The sequence below is a fragment of the Molothrus ater genome, chromosome 12, assembly GCF_012460135.2.
Source record: "Molothrus ater isolate BHLD 08-10-18 breed brown headed cowbird chromosome 12, BPBGC_Mater_1.1, whole genome shotgun sequence".
In the NCBI taxonomy this organism is placed as follows: Eukaryota; Metazoa; Chordata; class Aves; order Passeriformes; family Icteridae; genus Molothrus; species Molothrus ater.
In genome coordinates, this window is record NC_050489.2 from 10,281,244 (window position 1) to 10,301,337 (window position 20,094).

General features: G+C 37.2%; 1 protein-coding gene across 5 annotated transcripts in view; it reads left to right on the forward strand.

Moving 5' to 3' along the window:
- Positions 1-20,094, forward strand: part of CHD9 (chromodomain helicase DNA binding protein 9) — a 70,952-nt gene that overhangs the window by 26,820 nt on the left and 24,038 nt on the right. For all 5 annotated transcript variants that reach the window (XM_036390581.2, XM_036390584.2, XM_036390583.2 and 2 more), the window contains exons 3-15: positions 2,693-2,804; positions 5,880-6,029; positions 7,131-7,199; positions 7,285-7,340; positions 8,684-8,801; positions 9,315-9,401; positions 10,709-10,846; positions 13,035-13,156; positions 14,374-14,617; positions 15,703-15,879; positions 16,720-16,863; positions 16,971-17,226; positions 18,038-18,248. In XM_036390581.2, coding sequence (XP_036246474.1) covers positions 2,693-2,804; positions 5,880-6,029; positions 7,131-7,199; positions 7,285-7,340; positions 8,684-8,801; positions 9,315-9,401; positions 10,709-10,846; positions 13,035-13,156; positions 14,374-14,617; positions 15,703-15,879; positions 16,720-16,863; positions 16,971-17,226; positions 18,038-18,248 — 1,884 coding nt within the window. The remainder of the gene's footprint in view (positions 1-2,692; positions 2,805-5,879; positions 6,030-7,130; positions 7,200-7,284; positions 7,341-8,683; positions 8,802-9,314; positions 9,402-10,708; positions 10,847-13,034; positions 13,157-14,373; positions 14,618-15,702; positions 15,880-16,719; positions 16,864-16,970; positions 17,227-18,037; positions 18,249-20,094) is intronic.

The following is a 20,094-nucleotide window of genomic DNA, read 5'->3' on the forward strand; positions in this document are numbered from 1 at the left end:
CACCATATCCATATAGAGGAAGAAACATTCTGATCTGCAGCATGCAGAGATGTGCAGAAAATTTCAGGGAGAAGCTTGTGAAGTACTGGGGGTAGGGAGTGCACGCTCAAAGATACAAAGGCTGACAAATGGAATATTGTGTGTAAGGTGCAGGGGCAGAGCAAGAGGTGAACCCAAGGAGGGACTAAAACTAAGAAAAGGAGGGGAACAAATATGCAAGGAAAGATGTAGCTAGAGCAGTCTAATCACAAAATAATAGCCCATGTTCTAAAACAGAAGGTCCTTAAAATCCTCAGCTATTCAGTGGATGCACTAGAGCCCATAGAAACCCTATATCCCTTAATACCGTGGTTCTTGAATACTAAAGGACCCTTGAGCCTAAAATAGTAAACAGTAGTGCATGAAGTGAGAATGAGCTGTGGGTGCACAGATACAAATATTTAACACAGCAGCATGCATTTAGGAATTGTTTTAATCTACCATTTCACAAAAGAGGATCAAAATTTGCAACAGATTGCCCAGGTACCTACCAGCTGTCAGCCTTGGAGATAAGTGGAACTTAACTGGGCTGAGCAACATAAAAGAACTCTGAAGGGCCTTAAGTAGGGACCACAGGTCTTCCTGAGACCTCTTCCAGCTTGACTTACATCTTAACACTTGCTTGATTAAAGAACTTTCAGTTATCCTTTTTCTTTGAAAGAATTTAAGAGCAGGGAAAACATATATTGATATTTCCTACCATTTTTCCAGACCCGAAAGGTGCAAATCACGGGCTTGGTGGGGTGGATATTGTTTCATGAATGATCTTACAGGAAATTCTCACTCATAAGTTTACCAGCTTTCCCTTTAAATGCATGTTAAATTTTAGCATCCAGAATTCCTTTTAACAACAATTTCAGAAGGTCAATCACAATGTGCCTTGTCTGCATCATTTTGGAATATATTAGCTGATTTGACATATTAGTGACAAGTGCTAATGTAACACTTAAATTTTATGAAACAAAGTGAGATAAAAATGGAAAAAGCGATTATCCAAGTCCATCACTAGAAAGTGTCATATTGGACAAATACCCAAGAATACAAGTCTTAAAATAAAAACCAAGACAAAAAAGAAAGATGATTCCTAATCAGAGCTTGAAAAGTGAGGGGAAAAAATACTCAAACTAACCTTGAAGTCAGTAGGGAAACCAGTGTGTTCATTGCTGAAATTATTTCCTGTGATTATGAAACATGTTTTCTCAGTAATAATTAAACTGAGAACACCTAATGAAAAGCCAAGCACCAGAATTTACTTGTGAAAAAGCAGCTCTGTGATTATGCTGACTGCAACTTCATTTCAACCTGCATCCATCAGTGCTGTTCACTTTGTGCTAAAAGTGAAAAAAAATTGGAGTGGAAAAAACCCCATTTTAGCCTTTCCACTGAACATACATAGTGATTAAATATTGAAGAGCCATGCAAATATTCCTTGCCCCTGAAGTTATACCTGCAGTCTTTTGTAAGCAATGCTGCTTAAACTTTCCATAATGTTTTGGTAATTTAACATGCTTGTGTTCCATGTGAGCTGTTAGTCTGGACATAGTAAATATTTATGTGTTCTCTTGTTTGAACACTTGCAAAGAGAAGTAAATGAGTTGTGTTTCAACCATTATATTCTCACCAATATTGTTTTCATCAGGTGGCCAGTTTATTTGATGTTATATTGCTGGAAAATAACTTGTATTGTCTGTATAAAGACTAAAATCTTGTGCTTAATTTGTTTGTAACATGGCAGAAGCACTTGTATACTGGAACACTCTCCTCATTTTCTGTTACAGATCTGATCATAAAAGACCATATGAAATATATATTTTAGGACATCTCTCTGTCTGTGATTTTCTTGAATAGTTTATCATTCTACAATTATGCCACTGTAAACACATTTAAAGTAGTGTATTTGGCACATTTCAAATATGGAAAAATATTTTTACACTCTTTAGTTAGAAACAAATCTGATGATTTACAGTGTAATTTTTAAATCCAAAGAGAGGAATAATTGGTGCTTTTTCATTAGAATTTAACTAATTTATTCAGCACAATGGTGGTTCTTAACATACTCTGATAGGTTCTAAGATTACTTACAGATAAAACTATCAGATTTTGGATAGCTTTTTTTTTTCCTAAGGACAAAAAAAGACTTGTTCAATTCCCTTATTTTTATCATTGAGTAACTTATTTAAGCATAAAAGTTTTGCATGTCAGATAGCTTTGGGTGATTTTCAGATTGTTCTTCACAGTTAATTTTACTTTTTCTAAGTAAAAGTAAGGGAAGCTACATTTTGCAGTGGTAAATTTTTTATGATTAATCATTTAGTGTTGTCATCTGCAGATTATATTTCTGCTAACTATGTATAGTTTACCACTGTCAGTTGGTTTAAATGTTGGATTTTTTATTTCTGTTTCTTGTGTAAAGATTTAAAATGTATATGATAATTAGAGGTTTGTTATAGCAAGGTAACTGTAGAGAAGCTCACTAACACTAGTGAACAGTACTGTCTGCTGTAAGGTATTTGAGACCTATTGCTCATTTTTCAGACAGTGGTGCTGGCTGAGTTTTATGTTGAGAATATGGGAGTTGCTAGTGATTTGCTCCTGAAGTTACACACACTGGTGTACTGCATTCACTCAGGGGCTGGGGTTTTGTTTCTGACAGAAAGCTGATCATCACACTGGGCAAGAAGCAGAAAAGAAAAAACGAATCTTCAGATGAATTGTCTGATGCTAAGCAGACTCCACAGCGGCCACTGAAGGATGAAGAGTCGCAGGTAAGTAATTGGTGTTCTCCCTTGATAAATGCCTGTGTGTTTGTCCACAGATCTTTTTCCCCTGTCTGCAGAAAGTTGCCCTCCTTGGCTGCAGTGACAGTTACTCTCACACTTCTGTGTGTCTCATAGGCAGAACTTTTCATCATCAGCCACTTCTCTCAGTTTCAAACCAGAAAATCCTGCAGGGTAGAATCCCTTTTCCATGGTGGGACATCAGTGCCCTGCTTGTTTCTGTTTCATTTCAGTACAGAAGCCCATAGATTTGAGACTGTAAGTTCTTACACTGAGCTGGAAGTTAGACCTGATCCTTACTTTGGCTGAGTGTGAAAATGCAGAGATTTCCTAACAGACAGGACATTTATCAGTGAAGTTGGCTCTTTGAGAACTTTTAGAAGGGTTGTTTGCAGATTTCTTGCAGTGTGGGATCTGAAGGCAGCAGTGATCAATATGCTGATAGGCTGTAGTTGCTTGTGGAATATTTTTGAAGGAAGTGCCTGATGAAGAATTGAAGTGGTCAAGTCATTCCCTTGAGGAATAGCTCTCTTGTAGCTTACTTTCTACTGTTTTTTCATAGATTGCCCTGAAATAATAGTAATATAGCTAATTATTTCTAAAACTTGTGCACAAAGAAACGTGAACTGTTGAGAAGAGATAACATTCTGTTTATGTTTGCATTAGTAACAGAATTATAACTTCTTGCTTTAGGGCAATCTCCAGTAACGTAAGGTTGTGTGCTGGAACTGCACAGGTTTTTATCCTGTGGCAATGTCATCCACAGATGCAAAATCAGTATTCAAAATAAGGTGCTGCTGAGTAAAAATTAATTGCATTAGTTGATGATAGTTGTCAAAAAACAATTATGAGATACTGAATTGCCCTCTGGTGTTTCACAGATAATAATGCTGGAGGGGAAAAGGGATCAGAAGCCATTTCCCAGAATGACTTCTCATTAACTGAAGTGATAGCTTGTCCTAGGTAAAGGTTACCTGAAAGGATCTGTAACTTTGCACTCTTGTTGTTATCAGATAAACATAAATTTATAGCCCAACAAATGTAATACAAAAGACTGAAGATCAGTTCTTTCCTGGGCATGTCATGAAATCACCTGCTCCTGGTGTGAAGGGAAAAGAGGGATGGCATGAGAGGGAAATAACTTTTATTGCAGAATGTCACAGCATTGCCCTGCTCTCTTTAAAGGAGCTGGGAGAAGCAGGAAAGACATAAATTGCTTTACTTCATTAATTCATTTTCTCTTTAGTTTTCGAATATGTTCATGATTTTATTTTTAAAGAGCTGTTTCTAATTTCTGTTGCAAATAGCTGCTTCAAAGCTCTGGGGGGCAATTTTAGGCCTTTTTTCCCCCTAATTCATTTTGCATGCTTAGTTTCACATCAAGTGTCTTCCTTAAATAGATAGATTTTTTAAATTTTTTTTTTTTTAATATGTAGTGGTACTTCATTTTTTGTCTTAGAGCCATTTGTTTATGGCCTTAGTTCTCAGCTCAGGGAAATACAAAAGTTTTTTTCCAAACAGCTCAGATTATATATTAATCTGTTGGAGAACATATGTTGATGTTTTGCTAATCACTTCATACTTTAAGAAAAGACATAGTGAGAAGAATTCAAAATGCCAGTTACATAATCTTGCATTGCTCATGTTACCTGGCTTTCTTTTTTTTTTTTTAAACCTACTTCTGTCAGCAAACTATAATTGATTTAAGTATAATGTGACATTAGTGTGTCCTTACATTAGAAATTCCTTTTGGTGATAACACCTAACACCACACACATTTATGGAAGAACAGCTAATCCACATCACTGTGGAAAGCTCAAAGGAGCTTCATTTTTGCAGCTTCTCTAGAGGAATGGTCATAGCCCTTCTTGGATTTGTACTGTACCCTTAGGTTACTGCTCAGTTTTTGCAATGTAGTTCAAGTAAGCTACGTCATTTACCAGGTCCCAGCCAGAGCAGGGGCTGAATTAACAGTCAGGAAGAAAAGTTCCTGTGCTGCAATATCACTGTTACTTAATATCTGCTCTGCAGAAGCCATTGTGACCACAGGATTTAGGGTTTTGTCCTCCTCACAACTTGTTCTCCCAGCTGAGTACTGCAGTGTAATATAACATTGCAACCTGCAGTGGATTTTCTTGCACAAAAAAAACCTTTTCTGTGTAGCTCAATATAATAAATTTGTTTTGTAGAGACAGTTTTGTTTTGCTGGTTTCATTTTTGTGATAATCAGTTCTCTAAAGCAGATGATAGTGTTTTCAAATGTTAGCTGACTAGTTTGATACTGCTATTTTTATCCACTGAATCCAATTTACAAATTAATCTTATGGTTAAATAGACAATGTCTCATGTTGGTTACTGAGGGCTAGGAAATGTTATGCAATATCCTAATAATCTTAAGTATTTGAAACTGTGAGTGAGAAGGAATTATTTTCTTTGACTGAACGTTATTTCTTCAGCTGGAATTTGTTGTCCTCAGATTCTTGCAGAAACCATAATGGAAGGGTTAGAGAGAGAAACTGCCAAGTAAGCTGTATAATGCTGTTAAACCTTGATGAAAGTGGAGGAGAAAATACAGACATTAACAAAGCAACAGATTTTATTTCATCAGCAATCTGACCAATATGATATAGTGAAAACCTTCATAATTTTTTGTACAGCACCATTTAGTAGAGACACATCAGCTTATTTTCTATCATTCCCTCTGATACTGGAGTTGGATGGTAACTGTTACACTGCATTAGGAACTCACTGTTGAAATAATGATGCTTGTGGAAGATCTGTTATGTATCAGCTTTGCTCCCATACCCTGAAAAGAGTGTTTCATGTTTGCTTTTGAGCCCTAAACATAAAAATATCATATGCTTACATGAAAGAGAAAATAACAATTTAATTAATTGAACATAAGTGGATTACAGGGTTTTTTTATTTCATGTTTTTATCAGATGTTGGCCTTTGGCTGTAGGTACAGCTGAAGTATTGCTTAGAGTGACCCAGAAGATGCAGCTCAGGTTAGGGGAAATTTTGGGTAAAACCTCAATTTCTTTCCTTTCTCCTGCATGGCAGAAGAGAAGATCAAATCGTCAAGTTAAAAGGAAAAAGTACTCTGAAGAAGGAGAAGGGAAACAATCAGAAGAAGAAGCAGCTAAAGTTTCTGTTAAAATCAAGAAGAATTCTGCCCCTTTACCTGCTGAGCAGCCTTTACAATTATTTGTGGTAAGTAAAAATTGGCTTGGTCTGTGGGAGCTTTGTATTTGTCTCAGGTAGTTCAGTGAATAAAGCTCCTACCTTGGAATACATTATTATTTCTAAGCCACAGTTTAGTGTGACATTTGGCTAAAATCTTGAAAACTGTAAGAAATTACCTCTATTTTTTTGTGTTCCAAACATCTGTTGACTTAATTGAAGTTAAGAATAAGACTAAGGATGGGTATAGTTCAAGTAATGTTTTATGTGGCATAGGCATATGAAAAAGCTCTGTTCTGATGTTACCATGACTTACAGAAGCATCAAATTATTTGGAGGATTTCTGCTTACTGAGGTATTTAAAAAGGACACTCTTCCTCTCCCCACAACCCTTTCAGCTTTACACTTGGAGACTCAAACTTACTGTCGAGCCATTCAAGGTGAACAGAGTGGCAGGGAAGAAACAGGAAAAAAGAGTTTGAGATGCTTGAAAGAGTGCCAGGAGTTGTAAGGGAAGCAGAATGATAATGTAATTGGGAACAAATCGGACAAGAGGGAAGGTGACTATTGCAAGCAGCTCACACAGATCACCTCTGTCTCTGGGACCACAGTCCCAGTTGTGGCAGAGCCCTGCAATCCCTCGTGTGCCTCATCGCAGCCACAGCCTCCTCTCTCTGATTCCACAGCATGTTTGGTGCCTGTGTGCAGAGTGGATGGATCAGACTGAGTTTTTCACATGCTGGGTTTCTTTTCTCTTTTTCCACCTGTCAGAGTTTTTCTCCAGTTGTGTGTAGTTGAATTCTGGTTATGTCCAGTGCATCAGTTTAACTCAGCAGGGCATTCACAGTGTCTGGCAAGCAGCAGAATCCCTGGTGCTTGCACTGAGTGTGTTTGGCAGGTGAGCACTGCAGCTGATGCTGTTTGGAAGTGCCAGACTTGCTGTAATTCTGCACATAACCCTCTCTGGATTTTAAATTTTACTCCCAGCCTGTTAGGGAATGCTGCTGGTGGAGGTCAAATTTACCTCTTTTGCTCATCTTCTGACAAGCCACTTGTGGTTGAAGGTTTTAAGCCTGAGAGAGAGGGCACGTACTGCAGTTTTATAATATCATTGTTTTCGTGTCTTTATAGGAAAATCCGAGTGAAGAAGATGCAGCAATTGTAGACAAAATATTATCCTCCAGGGTAATAAAGAAAGAAGTAAGTGATTGTCATGGGATAAAATAGTTTATTTGAAAAAGGGGGCATCAGTCATTTTACATTTCCTGTGAATTTCCCTTTCCAGATATCTGCAGGGATGACAGTAGATACAGAAGAGTTTTTTGTAAAATACAAGAACTAGTAAGTATTAAAAAGTTGTTTCATTGGATGTGTTGACTGAACTGTTTAGTATCATAGTTATTTACTCAAGTTTTGTATTGCTTGAAGGTTATTTTGTCATCGATTGAGATTTTTCTTTACCAATTTAATCTTTAAATTTCTAAGAATCTGTGATGTGGTAGTAATAATTTTAAAACTATGAGGATTATGGAACCAGCACTGTCCAATAGGCTAGCAGCCTTTATTTGCCAAATAACAGAGTTTTTTAGAGAAGATATTTATGAAATTAGAAGATAAATTTATTAATTTCAGCAGGGACTACATGCCTGAGGCAAATTTTAATTTCATGAATTTAAATCAGAGGTGTTTTGTGAACCTAGATTAGATTTACAGTATCATGAATTTAGGAGATGTTGATGTAGTAGTTGAACTTATTGTTTCAAAAAGAAAGAAAAAACCTGTGATAGAAATGAATTTACAGCAAAAGGAGGAAATAAAAAAATTGCAGGAAAAAAGAACTTTTTCCATATTTTATTTTAAATTTCATATCTATTTTTCTGTCACTACTCAATTCTTGATGCTGAAAATCCAGGCTTATTTTAAATTTTACATATGTGAATAATTGAATCTGATTTTTGCTATAATAAATGTAACTGTTTTTAGACTCTACTTCCACATGTTGTTGGAGACCATTTACCTTGTGTTTTTCTGAAAGAGCAAAATCTGTCTTTTCATCCGAGAATGAGTAATCCCCAGCTGTGCCTTATTTCTAGCATATCTTTAGAAAGCTTTAAAAATGCTGGAAATATACTAAAAAAGGGGTGTGAGGGAGAGATACGTGTACTTCTGTGATGTAATTTCAGAAGGGCTCTCCTGGGGACAGGTCAATGCTGCAGCTGCAGGTTCTGTCTCAGAGCTGCTGGCCCAGCCCAGTCCAGGGCAGGCTCCTCTGCCTGGGGCTCTGCTGCTCCTCCTGAGCCTCCCTGGGCTGAGCTCTGTGCTCCAGCACTGCCTGGAGAGCTGCTCACAGGACATACCTGGAAAACACAGATCCAATATGTGCAGTCATTTATATTTCTGCATACTTTCTGATAGAGGTGTCAGATTTTAAACTTGACTTGTTTAAGCTCACTTGAAATAAGCTTGTTTCTCTTCTTAGGACACATGAAAGGAATTTGTGAACCTATAGACTTTCACATATTTCATCTAAAAAACACTGCCTTAACTAGGTGCTGCAAGATGATTATTTGGAAGAATAAATCTTTGATCTTTATGGTGGATTCTGTTATTTTAACTGTATATTAAAAATAGATAGTAAGCTTTTGCTTTCACCAATGTGTTAATGTCAATCTCTGTGATTTTAGCTCATATCTCCACTGTGAGTGGGCCACAGAACAACAGCTTTTAAAGGATAAAAGAATCCAGCAGAAAATAAAGCGGTTCAAAGTAAGAAAAGCACAAAGAGCTCACTTTTTTGCAGATGTGAGTATGAAATAAAAATTAAATAAGCTTTTTTTTTCCCTTTTAAAATTGTGATTAGTAGTTTGCTTTTATATAGAAGAGCTGATTGTTAGGAACCAAAAATGAGCCATTGGTGTTGGTTGCAACAGAGGGTGGGTTATTTAATGTAATGTCAAGGGCAAGTCTTCTGGAGTCACTGAACTAACCTGACTAACATGGCTAAAAATGCAATTAGTTGAGTAACTCCTTAGAAGTGGTAAGGAGGGAAGGATTGTGTCAGTATGGCTAGTTTCCATAGGACTTCCACAAGACAGCACCATATCCCAGAGATCTGGTGTCAAATCCCTCTTCAGTGAGGATTGCCCAAGAGAGCCAAGGGGGTGTGTGCAGGAGGCTGGTGTGGAATTTAAGATCTGTGCAAAAACCCCAATAATTTCCAACTACCAAATTTGTTTTGTGTACGATGAGACCAAGTCTTGGCAAATACCAACTGGTTTTTGCCTCTCTGCTGATTTTATTAATCTTTCACTGCAGATGGAAGAGGAACCTTTTAATCCTGACTATGTTGAAGTAGACCGGGTATTAGAAGTGTCTCTTTGTGAAGATAAGGACACTGGTGAGGTAAGTGTGTCTTAAAGCAAGTCAGGAAGCTCCAGGTTTGAAAACTGTAACTTTATCAGATCTCAGAGTAACACTTTAATGATTTTAAAGCTTCAGTAATATTTTTGATGAGACATGACAGTCTTGTCCTTTCCTGTGCTACCTGTGGATTTGAAAGACAAGTCAGCATTTAATAGCTTATATTTTTATTAGTATTAATAGGTCATAGTAGGCAAAGCTTAGGTATTGACTGACATAAATGTCAGGTTCAGTAATTGTCTTGTGAGTTCCATCAAAAGGCTGATCCCATATACTGTCTTGTCTCTCTGGTAGTGCCATGGGGTCACTGGTAATAAAGGCTTTAGGCAGCCAGTGATTTGAAGTGCATTGATAGCCACCAGTGAACCATTTCCTCTGTATTTATCAAAACTCCTTTTTTTAATATAAAAGCATCTCTTCTGGAAAGCTATTACACAACAAAAACATTCTGAGATTAAAAAAAGAAAACAGAAAAGCAAGTCAAGCAATTAAATTACCAAAATTCAGAAAGTCTGAGAAAAGTGGAGATCAAAGACTGAGAAGAAAGTTGTTGATTAAGGCTGTTGGAATATGTGTAATGCTTATTCTGCTTGTGTGGATAGCAAAATGAGCAGACTTTACCCAGTGATTTCTGCATTAATCTTCCTAAGAGTTGAGAGTTAGAACAATTTTCATTGTATGCAGCAGATTTGTCATTATTAAACTTTTAGAAAAAATGTGTTGTCATAAGACTTTCCCCTCAGCTTCTGGAAGGATGAATCTTTATTTGGTTTTTAAATATTTACATCTTGAATCTAAGTAAGATGATGTACTTTGGTTCCATTTTTTTCTATATGTTGTTCATCAAGCCTGTAAAGCTTGATCAGAGTTTTTTTGGTCAGACCTCTGGCTTAGGAGCTCTAAAGCTCTGGTTTGGGCCTGGGTAGCCTGATTTGGAGAGTGGAGGAAATGTCCTGGGTGTAGCACTTCTGTAGCTAGCTCTGCCACCCTTGCCCCATTTCCACAAATATCACAAATACTGTAATTTATCTTTCCTGAGACTAAAGCAAGATTTTCTTGTGGGTAAGAGGGATTGAAAAGCACTTCAGAGATCTACAGAAAGTGGCAGAGTGTTGGGAGCCAAGGATAAGTAGGTAGATAACAGGAATCTGCATGGAACATTTAAAAAATTGTCAGAAATGTGATTTTGATTGCAACTCTTGTGTAAGCAAGCTAAACTAATAGTAAGGCATATTAACAGTCTGTATACTAAATTAAAAACTGATAACATTCAGAATTTTCTTCTGCAGCCTGTTATTTACTATTTAGTAAAATGGTGTTCGTTGCCATATGAAGACAGTACGTGGGAGCTGAAAGAAGATGTAGATCAAGCAAAAATAGAAGAATTTGAACAATTGCAAGCTTCCAGGCCTGACTCAAGGAGATTGGTAAAATTATATCTAATTTACTTGTCTGTCTTGGTAAATCTGACTTAGTTTTCCCAACTTTAAACTCCTGTGTTAAAACATAAGGCTTATTGACATTCTGTGTAAAGTGTCTGTGTGCCTTGTTAGCTAGGAATAATAAAACATTCAGGTAGGCATAGATAAATAGTCTTATCTTAGTTGTTACTCTAAAAAAAATAAAGATTTTTGCTTAGGAAAAAACCTGAAGTGCTGTGACTTTCTGAGTTTCTAACTGAGCAGTGAGCCACAGGTTGAAACTGGCTATCACAGAACAGAGCACCTTGAAAATGAGCAGAAAGCAGGATGACGTGTTAACACCCTTTTATAGAGAAGAGAGTTAAATTTTGTGCTTCAGCACTGAAGGGAATTGGCAAATGAGATCTGTCAAACAGGTTCTGTAATTTTTTCCTGCTTTTATTTTTCTTCTTGTTGTTAAAGAGCTAGCTGAAAGGAAGAAAAATACATGTAATTAGGAAACGTGTTTTATCTTGAAATTATCAATCTTCTGTCTCTTAGAGCAGGAGAAAGCAAAATAGTTCTATTTCAAGTCCTGTATGTCATTGTCAGAGTAGGACATGTGTCCTGCGTGGTGTAGTACAACACTTGCTCTAACTTACTTCTTTTACATAACTAAATATGCACAGTGTTTTAATTTGGAGGCTTTGGAATTTATTTTAATGGTTTTTCCATCTACAGATAATGACAGTAGTCACGATTAACATCTTCATATTATATTGAGTTCATTTATGTAGTATTTATTTAAAATCCTGACATTTTGGCATGTGGGAAGAAGAGCTGTTATACCTCTGTTCCCATATTTGGCTGTGAGAGAAAAAGATGATTAAAGCGCAACTGTACAACTGACAGTCATCCCAGCATCAGCAACAAGTATTTTTGCTTCAGGCTCCAGCAGCCACAAGAAATTATTTGCTGACTGCAGCCCTGCAAGCAGGAGCATGGCTGCTCCAGGAGTGGGGGAGTGGACAGATGGCAGCTGGTGGGAGAGGGGAGGAAGGCACAGCTGCTGGGGAGGGACAGCTCCTGCTGCACCCAGACCTGGGCTCAGGTGATGCTGACGCTGGCAGTGCAGAGAGAGAGAATTCACATGGAAAATTCAGAGCTGCCACATAAGGCCACATGAGTCTCAAGTGAATGCAAGCTTTTATAAATGCTGGGAAATGGGGAGGGAGAGGGGGGGAAGTACAGCTGGTGAGAAAAGCTCCTACTAAAATTACTTCACTTGAATGTGTGAGTTTGTTCACGTCGGGATGCAGGAGCTGTCAGAAGAGTTTTCTGCTGGAATCCTACCTAGTATCAGTAAAAAACTGCATGATTCCACCTGCTAAGCTAGAGGCCAGGCTGTTCTGGCTCCAGGCTTGGGAACAAACTTGTGTTTGTTTGTGTTTATACATAAATATTTTATACACAGTCTCTCAGCTTTCCTTAGCTTGTGAGGGCCCTGCAGGTGATACACCTTGATTCTCTCAGTCTGTTTTGTCATGGTCTTTGTCTCGTCACCCTGCCTGTGCTGATGCTGTTTGAATCAGATCCCTTCGGGAAATCTATTCAGGACACTAAAGCTCTCACAAGTTCACTTTTTTGTACTGCTGGTCCTGGCTTCATGCATTGGCAGTGGGCCCGAGTGATCAGCAGGGCAGGGCAAGTGCAGAAGGGAGAGGGCAAGGTCCCAGTAACTGTGTAGATGCCCAGCCTGCTTCAGCATCAGCTTCCAGCTGCCTTAGACTTCAGGGATGTTGTTAATCCCAATACTCAGGTGGCTCTCTTGTAGGTCAGCTGCCTGTTCTTAGAGCTGCCAAAGTGAAACTTCATGTAGCCTGGAAATTACATATATAAATGAATTTGTGTGCCCTATTATTCCAGCCAAACTATTTGTATTCTATTTTTTAGAAATCAGTTGCTTAACTTAATTTAATTATCTTATAGACTTCAATTAATTTAAAAAACAGCAATTCATAGAGAAAAATAAATACAAATTTCAGATTTTTGCAGACTATTAATTAGTAAGTGATGTAACAATGACAGTTCACTTTTAAGGTGTAACAGCAACATTCTAAATCTAAAGTGATACACTCATGAAGTAGTGGGGTTAGATATTTTGGAAAAATGAAGCACATATCAATCTGTACCTATATTTATCTTTCCCTTAAAGGACCGACCACCTCCAAACTCCTGGAAGAAGATAGAACAGTCCAGGGAATATAAAAATGGCAATCAGCTCAGGGAATATCAACTGGAAGGACTTAACTGGCTCCTATTCAACTGGTACAATAGGTATATGCATGGAATATTTTTTAATGTAGATTTTAAACCATATGGAGTAAATCACTTTTATTTGAGATGAATACTGTTTAACTAAATTTATTGCAGCTTCTCTGCTTGTAGCTAAAAGGATGTAACTGGAACAAATTTCTCAACCTTTAGGTGTGCAAGGATGTTTTATTCATGAAAATTAACAAAAATATTAAAATAATGCAGCTAATATAACTGAAGATAATTTTCAATGGCTATGAGGAAATCAAAGCAAAAACAACCAAAGTGCAAGCTTTCACAGTTTTTGAAATTTTTTGCATCTTTCAAAATGATTGCTAGGAATAGTATAATAGTTACCTCTCTTCAAAAGTAAGGCTAGTAAATAATTGCACTATCTGTAATTTAAGGTGATGTTAACTTCTGTGCATTAATGCTGTGTGTTATGAACAGAAGTATGATCACTTGCAAGATCTTTCCCAGAATGAAGTATTTTTTCTCTAAGTTAATTTTCTGTTAATGTATCTTCTGCTTGCTGTATTTCCAAAGTACCAGTTGTATATTTCTTACAGGGATGATGGCAGTGAGTGTAGCATTTTACCATGTATGTTATTGGTCTGCAAAAGGAAATCTGATTTTAATTCTCATTCAAGCAGTGCAGGGCTGTGTGACATCTGCAAGCAGTGGGAAGGGCTGCAATGTATGGCTGGGGGCAAGCATGGAGTGGTGCTTCATGCAGTAATTTAGTTATAGGCATCCGTCTAGTTCTGGAATCAAAAAGGGAAATTTGCTAATGATGCTCTGATGCACTCCTTTCATGTGAGTGTAGCTGGGATACTTCCTATGTGTGATTTCTAGGGATTCTTCATTAATTTCTAGCAGTTTTGTCAAGGTGAATGTGCATGTAGGAAACCTGCCTAATTTAAATTCCTTTAATTAGGGCAAAGGTAGTCCCAAATGAATACTTCTTGAATATATTTGTAGAACTTCACAGAACATTCTGTTCTCAGGTTTTGACAGTGCTAAACCTGATGCAGAGCTTTACACAAAGGTTTTGTGCACATTCTTTCACCTTAACCAGGGAATGCTTTCAAGGATCATTTTGCAGTGCCTCAGTTTTGACTGTTGTTGTAGACTGGTATATTTGAGCTTTGTTTCTGTAAATTGTTCATTTTGCTAACAGCGTTAGGGTCTGTACTTCACTTGATGATAGTAACAAATAAATTTTTTTTTGCTTTCAGGCGAAATTGCATTTTAGCAGATGAAATGGGCCTTGGCAAAACCATTCAGTCCATTACATTCCTGTATGAAATCCTCCTGACGGGTATAAGAGGCCCTTTCCTGATCATAGCTCCGCTCTCCACCATAACAAACTGGGAGCGGGAGTTCCGCACGTGGACTGACCTGAACGTCGTGGTGTACCACGGCAGCATGATCAGCAGGCAGATGATTCAGCAGTATGAGATGTACTTCAGGGACTCCCAGGTATGGGAACCTCACTTGTGTGCAATAACTCACCCTGAACATGGCTCAGCTGGCAGCAGTGACAAGGATACTTGACGTTATCTGTCTTTTTATCTTGGTGGAAGTCACTTCACGTTCCAGGATGTTACATTTGAGCATCTTCAGCAAATGCTTACTGGGTAAATTTAGTGGCAGTGTTAGCAGCAAGAAGTGTGTGTTGTTTCACTGTGCTGAGTAATTTTGCAATTGAATGGCAGTGACGCTGGTGCTCTTGTGGAGATTAAAGTGTACACAGATGGTTGCAGTTGGGTCCTGAATTTGAAGAGCAGGGAGAAAAAAATAATACTGATTAAGCTCTGCTACCTTTATGAGGCTGTTGATTTCCTTTTGCTGGTGTTAACTGTGTACAGTCTGAACTTGCTTTTTTGAAATACACACCATTAAATGACATGAGAAATACTTGAAACCTGACTATTTTAAAAGGGTTTTTTTTTTTCCTTTTTTTATATATTGTGCATGAATAATTCGTTTTAATTGTAATGCTATTTCTTCAAAATTGATAACGCTGAGAACTTTTATTAATTAGTGCTAAATATCAAAATGACATCTGTTTGCCTAATGAGTTATTTTATGCTGCCTTGCTGAAGGCCTTACATGTTCTCCTTGTCAGACCAATGCAGTAAAAAGTTTTCATTTAGTTCCCCTGTAGTACTGTGATTACTTACTGTATGACTGCTAACTGTATTAACATTATATTGTGATTGATCGATTATAGAATTTTTCCTGTCACTCTTTCAGATTTTCTCAGCATTAAAAATGGGGTTTTATCCACATACACCTTCTGAAACAGTTATGTTAGATGGTTATATCTCTAATTTAAAAGGGGTTGCATTTTTTCTGTTGCTTAGATAATACTGGATTTAGGTCCGTGAATAATTCCTCATCAGTTTTAGTTAGGGAGTTACAAAGATTATTAAGTGTGATGATAAAGCAATTTATAATGTAAAATCCAGTGTCTGGCTCCTGGCAGAATTTCAACAAGGAAATGTGTACATTGAGCAGATGGGAGGGAATGTAACAAATTGTGTGTGTTGATGAATTTCTAGGGCCGTATTGTTCGAGGTACCTACAGGTTCCAGGCCATTATCACAACGTTTGAGATGATCCTTGGTGGCTGTCCAGAATTAAATGCAATTGAGTGGCGTTGTGTTATTATTGATGAAGCTCACAGACTGAAGAACAAAAACTGCAAACTTTTGGAAGGACTAAAATTAATGAACCTTGTGAGTAACTCTACTTCACTTTTTGGGGTTGATTTTAGTTTGGTATAGTATGATAATAAATTAAAAATTTGCTTTCCATGTCAAAAAAGACCTCTCAAGCAGTGTTTCTTGAGGAATAACTATTCCTGATACTCTTCAAACATATGTGGTTTTGATAACTTATGCTGGTGTATTTGTGATTAAACAAACTGTGGCAAGTTCTCACTGTTAGCACAGTCTATTTCCGATGATACTGTTGTACAGTTTTTGTTTTGATTAGGATGAAAATATCATTTAAAATTTGCCTTAGTTTTTGTGCAATGTGTTAAAATTTAGGAAATATTTTAAGCAAGTTATTTAACAACAGAAGCATGCAAGTGGTAGAATTTTAAATAGACAGATTGTCTAGGCCAGAAGTTAAAATTTTATTTTGTACAGCTAAAGATTTTTAAAGTAGAGACTACCATGTATCAGATGCACCATGATTAGTTTTGCATTTTTTTACTGCTTCATTATTACTTTCCAGTGTGTTCTCAGAAGTCTTCTGAGTTTCTTTCTGATACATGCTCAGTGTATATTTTTCACACGGCAGAGAGGGAGGATTATGAATCTGTGAATATTACAGGCAAAGTTGAAATGTTCACTCATTCCTTCATTAGAGATGTAGAAAGAGAAAATTTCAAGGAACGCTACTAGAAAATACTTATTGGTGTTTTTTAAATACATTTGCTTATTTGTATTACCTGTGTGCTTAACAACACATAGAACTGGTGTTTTCAGGTTTGATGCTCAGACTTAACATAAACATTTTTGCAAATGTGTGCAGATAAGGTTATGCAAGGTCTTTTTGTCCTTTTCTAGGAGCATAAAGTGCTGTTAACAGGTACCCCACTGCAGAACACAGTAGAAGAATTATTTAGCCTCCTTCATTTTCTGGAACCGTTGCGTTTTCCTGCTGAGTCTACATTCATGCAGGAGTTTGGAGACCTTAAAACAGAGGAGCAGGTATGAGTTCATCTGAGCTTTAGGGTTCAGGAGGGCCTGACTGCCTTTTCACTGAGCTACAGTATTACCTTTTTTCATGTTCCAACAAATGCTTGTGCTTCCTTCAGGTTCAGAAACTACAAGCTATCCTGAAACCCATGATGCTCAGGAGATTAAAAGAAGATGTAGAAAAAAAGCTGGCTCCTAAGGAGGAAACCATAATAGAAGTAGAACTAACTAATATTCAGAAGAAATATTACCGAGCAATTTTGGAGAAAAATTTTGCCTTCTTATCCAAAGGAGCAGGGCAGGCGAATGTACCCAATCTGGTTAACACTATGATGGAACTCAGAAAATGTTGTAATCACCCTTATCTCATCAAAGGTAAATACAGGATAAGGACTGGGGATTTTTTTAACTTATTTTTTACTTTTATTTAAAATATGTAAGAATTTTGTAATAATTCTTCAATGTTTTCTTCAGATTTTCCAAAAATTGGATTAGGTGGAAATATTTTTTTGATAGAGACAAGACAAAGTTGTGAGGCATTTGCATATTTGATGCCTGAAGCTTGAACTTACTCTGTAGGTTTTCACAGAACATTTAGAAGCAATTATCTCATGGAAATAGTATAGCTCTTTAAAAGCAGTATGAACAAGAACTTTTAGGTCTAAGTTTTAAAATGAATGGTTCTTTCAAGTGATAGGATCTCTGTCAGTCTTCATTGCTTTTCTCACTATTAACTGGTGTTTTTCCTGACTTGTAAGAAAATACAATTCACACTCCAAAAGTTTTGGCTGTGGTTTCACAAGTAGTATTCAAAATACTGTTTTTTGGCAAAGACTCATGACCCCTTTAAAATATCACAAAGACAAAAGAACTTTTTTTAGTGTTTTTTTACAGTACTCGAGAATTAAGTATTTCAGTTTTTAAAATTTGGAGGATGGGGGTTCACCTCATTCAAGGTGTTTTTTCTGTGGTGTTCTGCGTAAAAACTTAAGACTTGTTGTCAAAGCTGATATAAACAGATGTTCTTGCTTAGACGTCAGATCCATCCAGAACTCTGTTCTATCTCCATCAGTACCTAAAGGGGGATATTTAGGGTACAGCACTGACTTTGGTAACTTAGATTTGAATGAATATGGAGATATTTGTGTAGATACATCCATAGATGTGGAAATATATTCTTTGATAGGTGCTGAAGAGAAGATCCTTGGAGAGTTTAAAGAAACATATAGTCCAAGTGCTCCTGACTTCCACCTACAAGCAATGATCCAGTCTGCTGGTAAATTGGTTCTTATTGATAAGCTTCTTCCAAAAATGAAAGCAGGAGGCCACAAGGTCCTTATCTTCTCTCAAATGGTGCGCTGCCTTGATATTTTGGAGGATTACCTTATCCATAAAAGGTAAGATTCATCTTCTGGATCCTGTGGTATATTGCTCTGTGTGAATGGTAGTGCAGGATTCATGACAGCAGCCCACCAAAGCTGGGAGTTCTGTTTTCTTTGTTTGCTAAGCAGTGTGTACTTTGTGTTCTGGGATCATTTGTTCACAACTAATTGAAAGCTTCAGAGAAAAACTAAAGAGAGGTTGTCCAGTTTGAGTAAACCATGTGCCTTCAGTCTGTTGCCTTTTCCATTAAGCATTCAGTTATGTATATACTGTTTTTACATCTTGTGTCAGAAACCAGGCAAGTTCAAGCTTGTCATTGCTTGTCCAAACCCCAGGAAGGCCTGAATGTGTTCTTTATTTACATGGTGTTGAACAGGGACCACATGGGTCCAAGATACAGATCCTTACTTCCAAAGGAATATGAACACCAAGTGATAAGCAACTGGGGATGTGGTTTTAATTAATGTAAAAGGGAAAATGTTCTTCCTATCTTTGCTAAATTGACTGCTTTGAATTTTGCAGCAACACTGAACTGCCAGCCATAAACCTGCTCCTTAGGCTGGCTTTTGCCATCACGTGTAATTGCACCCTCTGATTATTACAGACTATTGACTCCATGGAAACTAAATGCTTTTTTGAGCATGTGACTAAATAAGTGCATGAAGCCTTAAACTTGGTTGCAATTAGTAGTTGCTGTATCAACCTGAAAATCTTTAACAAGGCATAGTTCTTGTTGTTTTACCAGTGTTGCAATGTACATACTGCTTTGAAGTATGTAATTGTCAGTGAACTACTTCATAGTAATGCAGAGTTAACATGATGAAAACCAAAAATTATTAATGTTAAGCCTTCCTGCACTGGATACTGGAATACTAGATATTAGGTTATTTTAATATCTATTTTAGTGATAGTTTTATATTAAAGCTGTCTGTTTGAACTGGGAGTGCTACAGTTTCTTTTTTATTTTAAAAGATTAATTTTAACTTCATAGTGATAGTTATAATTCTTCTCGGAAAATGTTCCTTTTTCTGCAGCGATGTTACATTTAGACCAGTGAATCATATCTATAGGTGGAATCTTTTGAAATCCATAGAAGCTGAAATTTGCTGTGTGCTGCCATTTGATTAGAAATGTTGAAGTGCACACATGACCAGACTTAGCACTTAACAGAATTCAGGCCTGTAGGAGATAGATGGCTGCCTGCCAGAATGCCTGTGGTCCTGTGGATTATCCGCTGTGCCATTTTATAGCTGATGAGAAGAAAAATGATTGTGAGGCTTTGACTACTAGGTGCACATTCAGCTTCTTACTCAGTGTACAAGTACAGAAGTATTTGCTCCCTTTTTAAGCATTTTGCTTGATTTCAGAAGTTTCAAAGCAGTCTTTGTAATTGTCAAAGGTAACAAATCACAGGTTACTTCAGGCTTGAAAATTTGCTCGGTTTATCTAGGAGGCCTTGATAAAGACTGTTAGAAGTGCTGTCATGTCATTTTTGTTCCATTTCTCTTAATCTTTACGGAATCAATATGCAGTTTGTCCAATGACAGCTCACCAAGTTCTGGTTTCTGCTGATTGCTTGGTCACCCTTAATGTGTTCAGGCAATCTGGTATATAATACAAGAGTCCACTGTCCTGCTTATGTGACCCTAGGCAGGGATCCAAGGATAATACGTGAAAAACTTGAAGTGTCCACATAGGACTTCAGGTTAGGGTGTGTTTTAATAAGTAAGGCATAATCAGTGGACAAAATGCAGAGCAACTTGTCTTAAAATGCTCGGTGTTCAGACTTGCTGATGTGCCTTGGTACTACTCTGCAAGTTCTGACATGATTCTTGGTTATGTTACCCACTGCTAATCAGA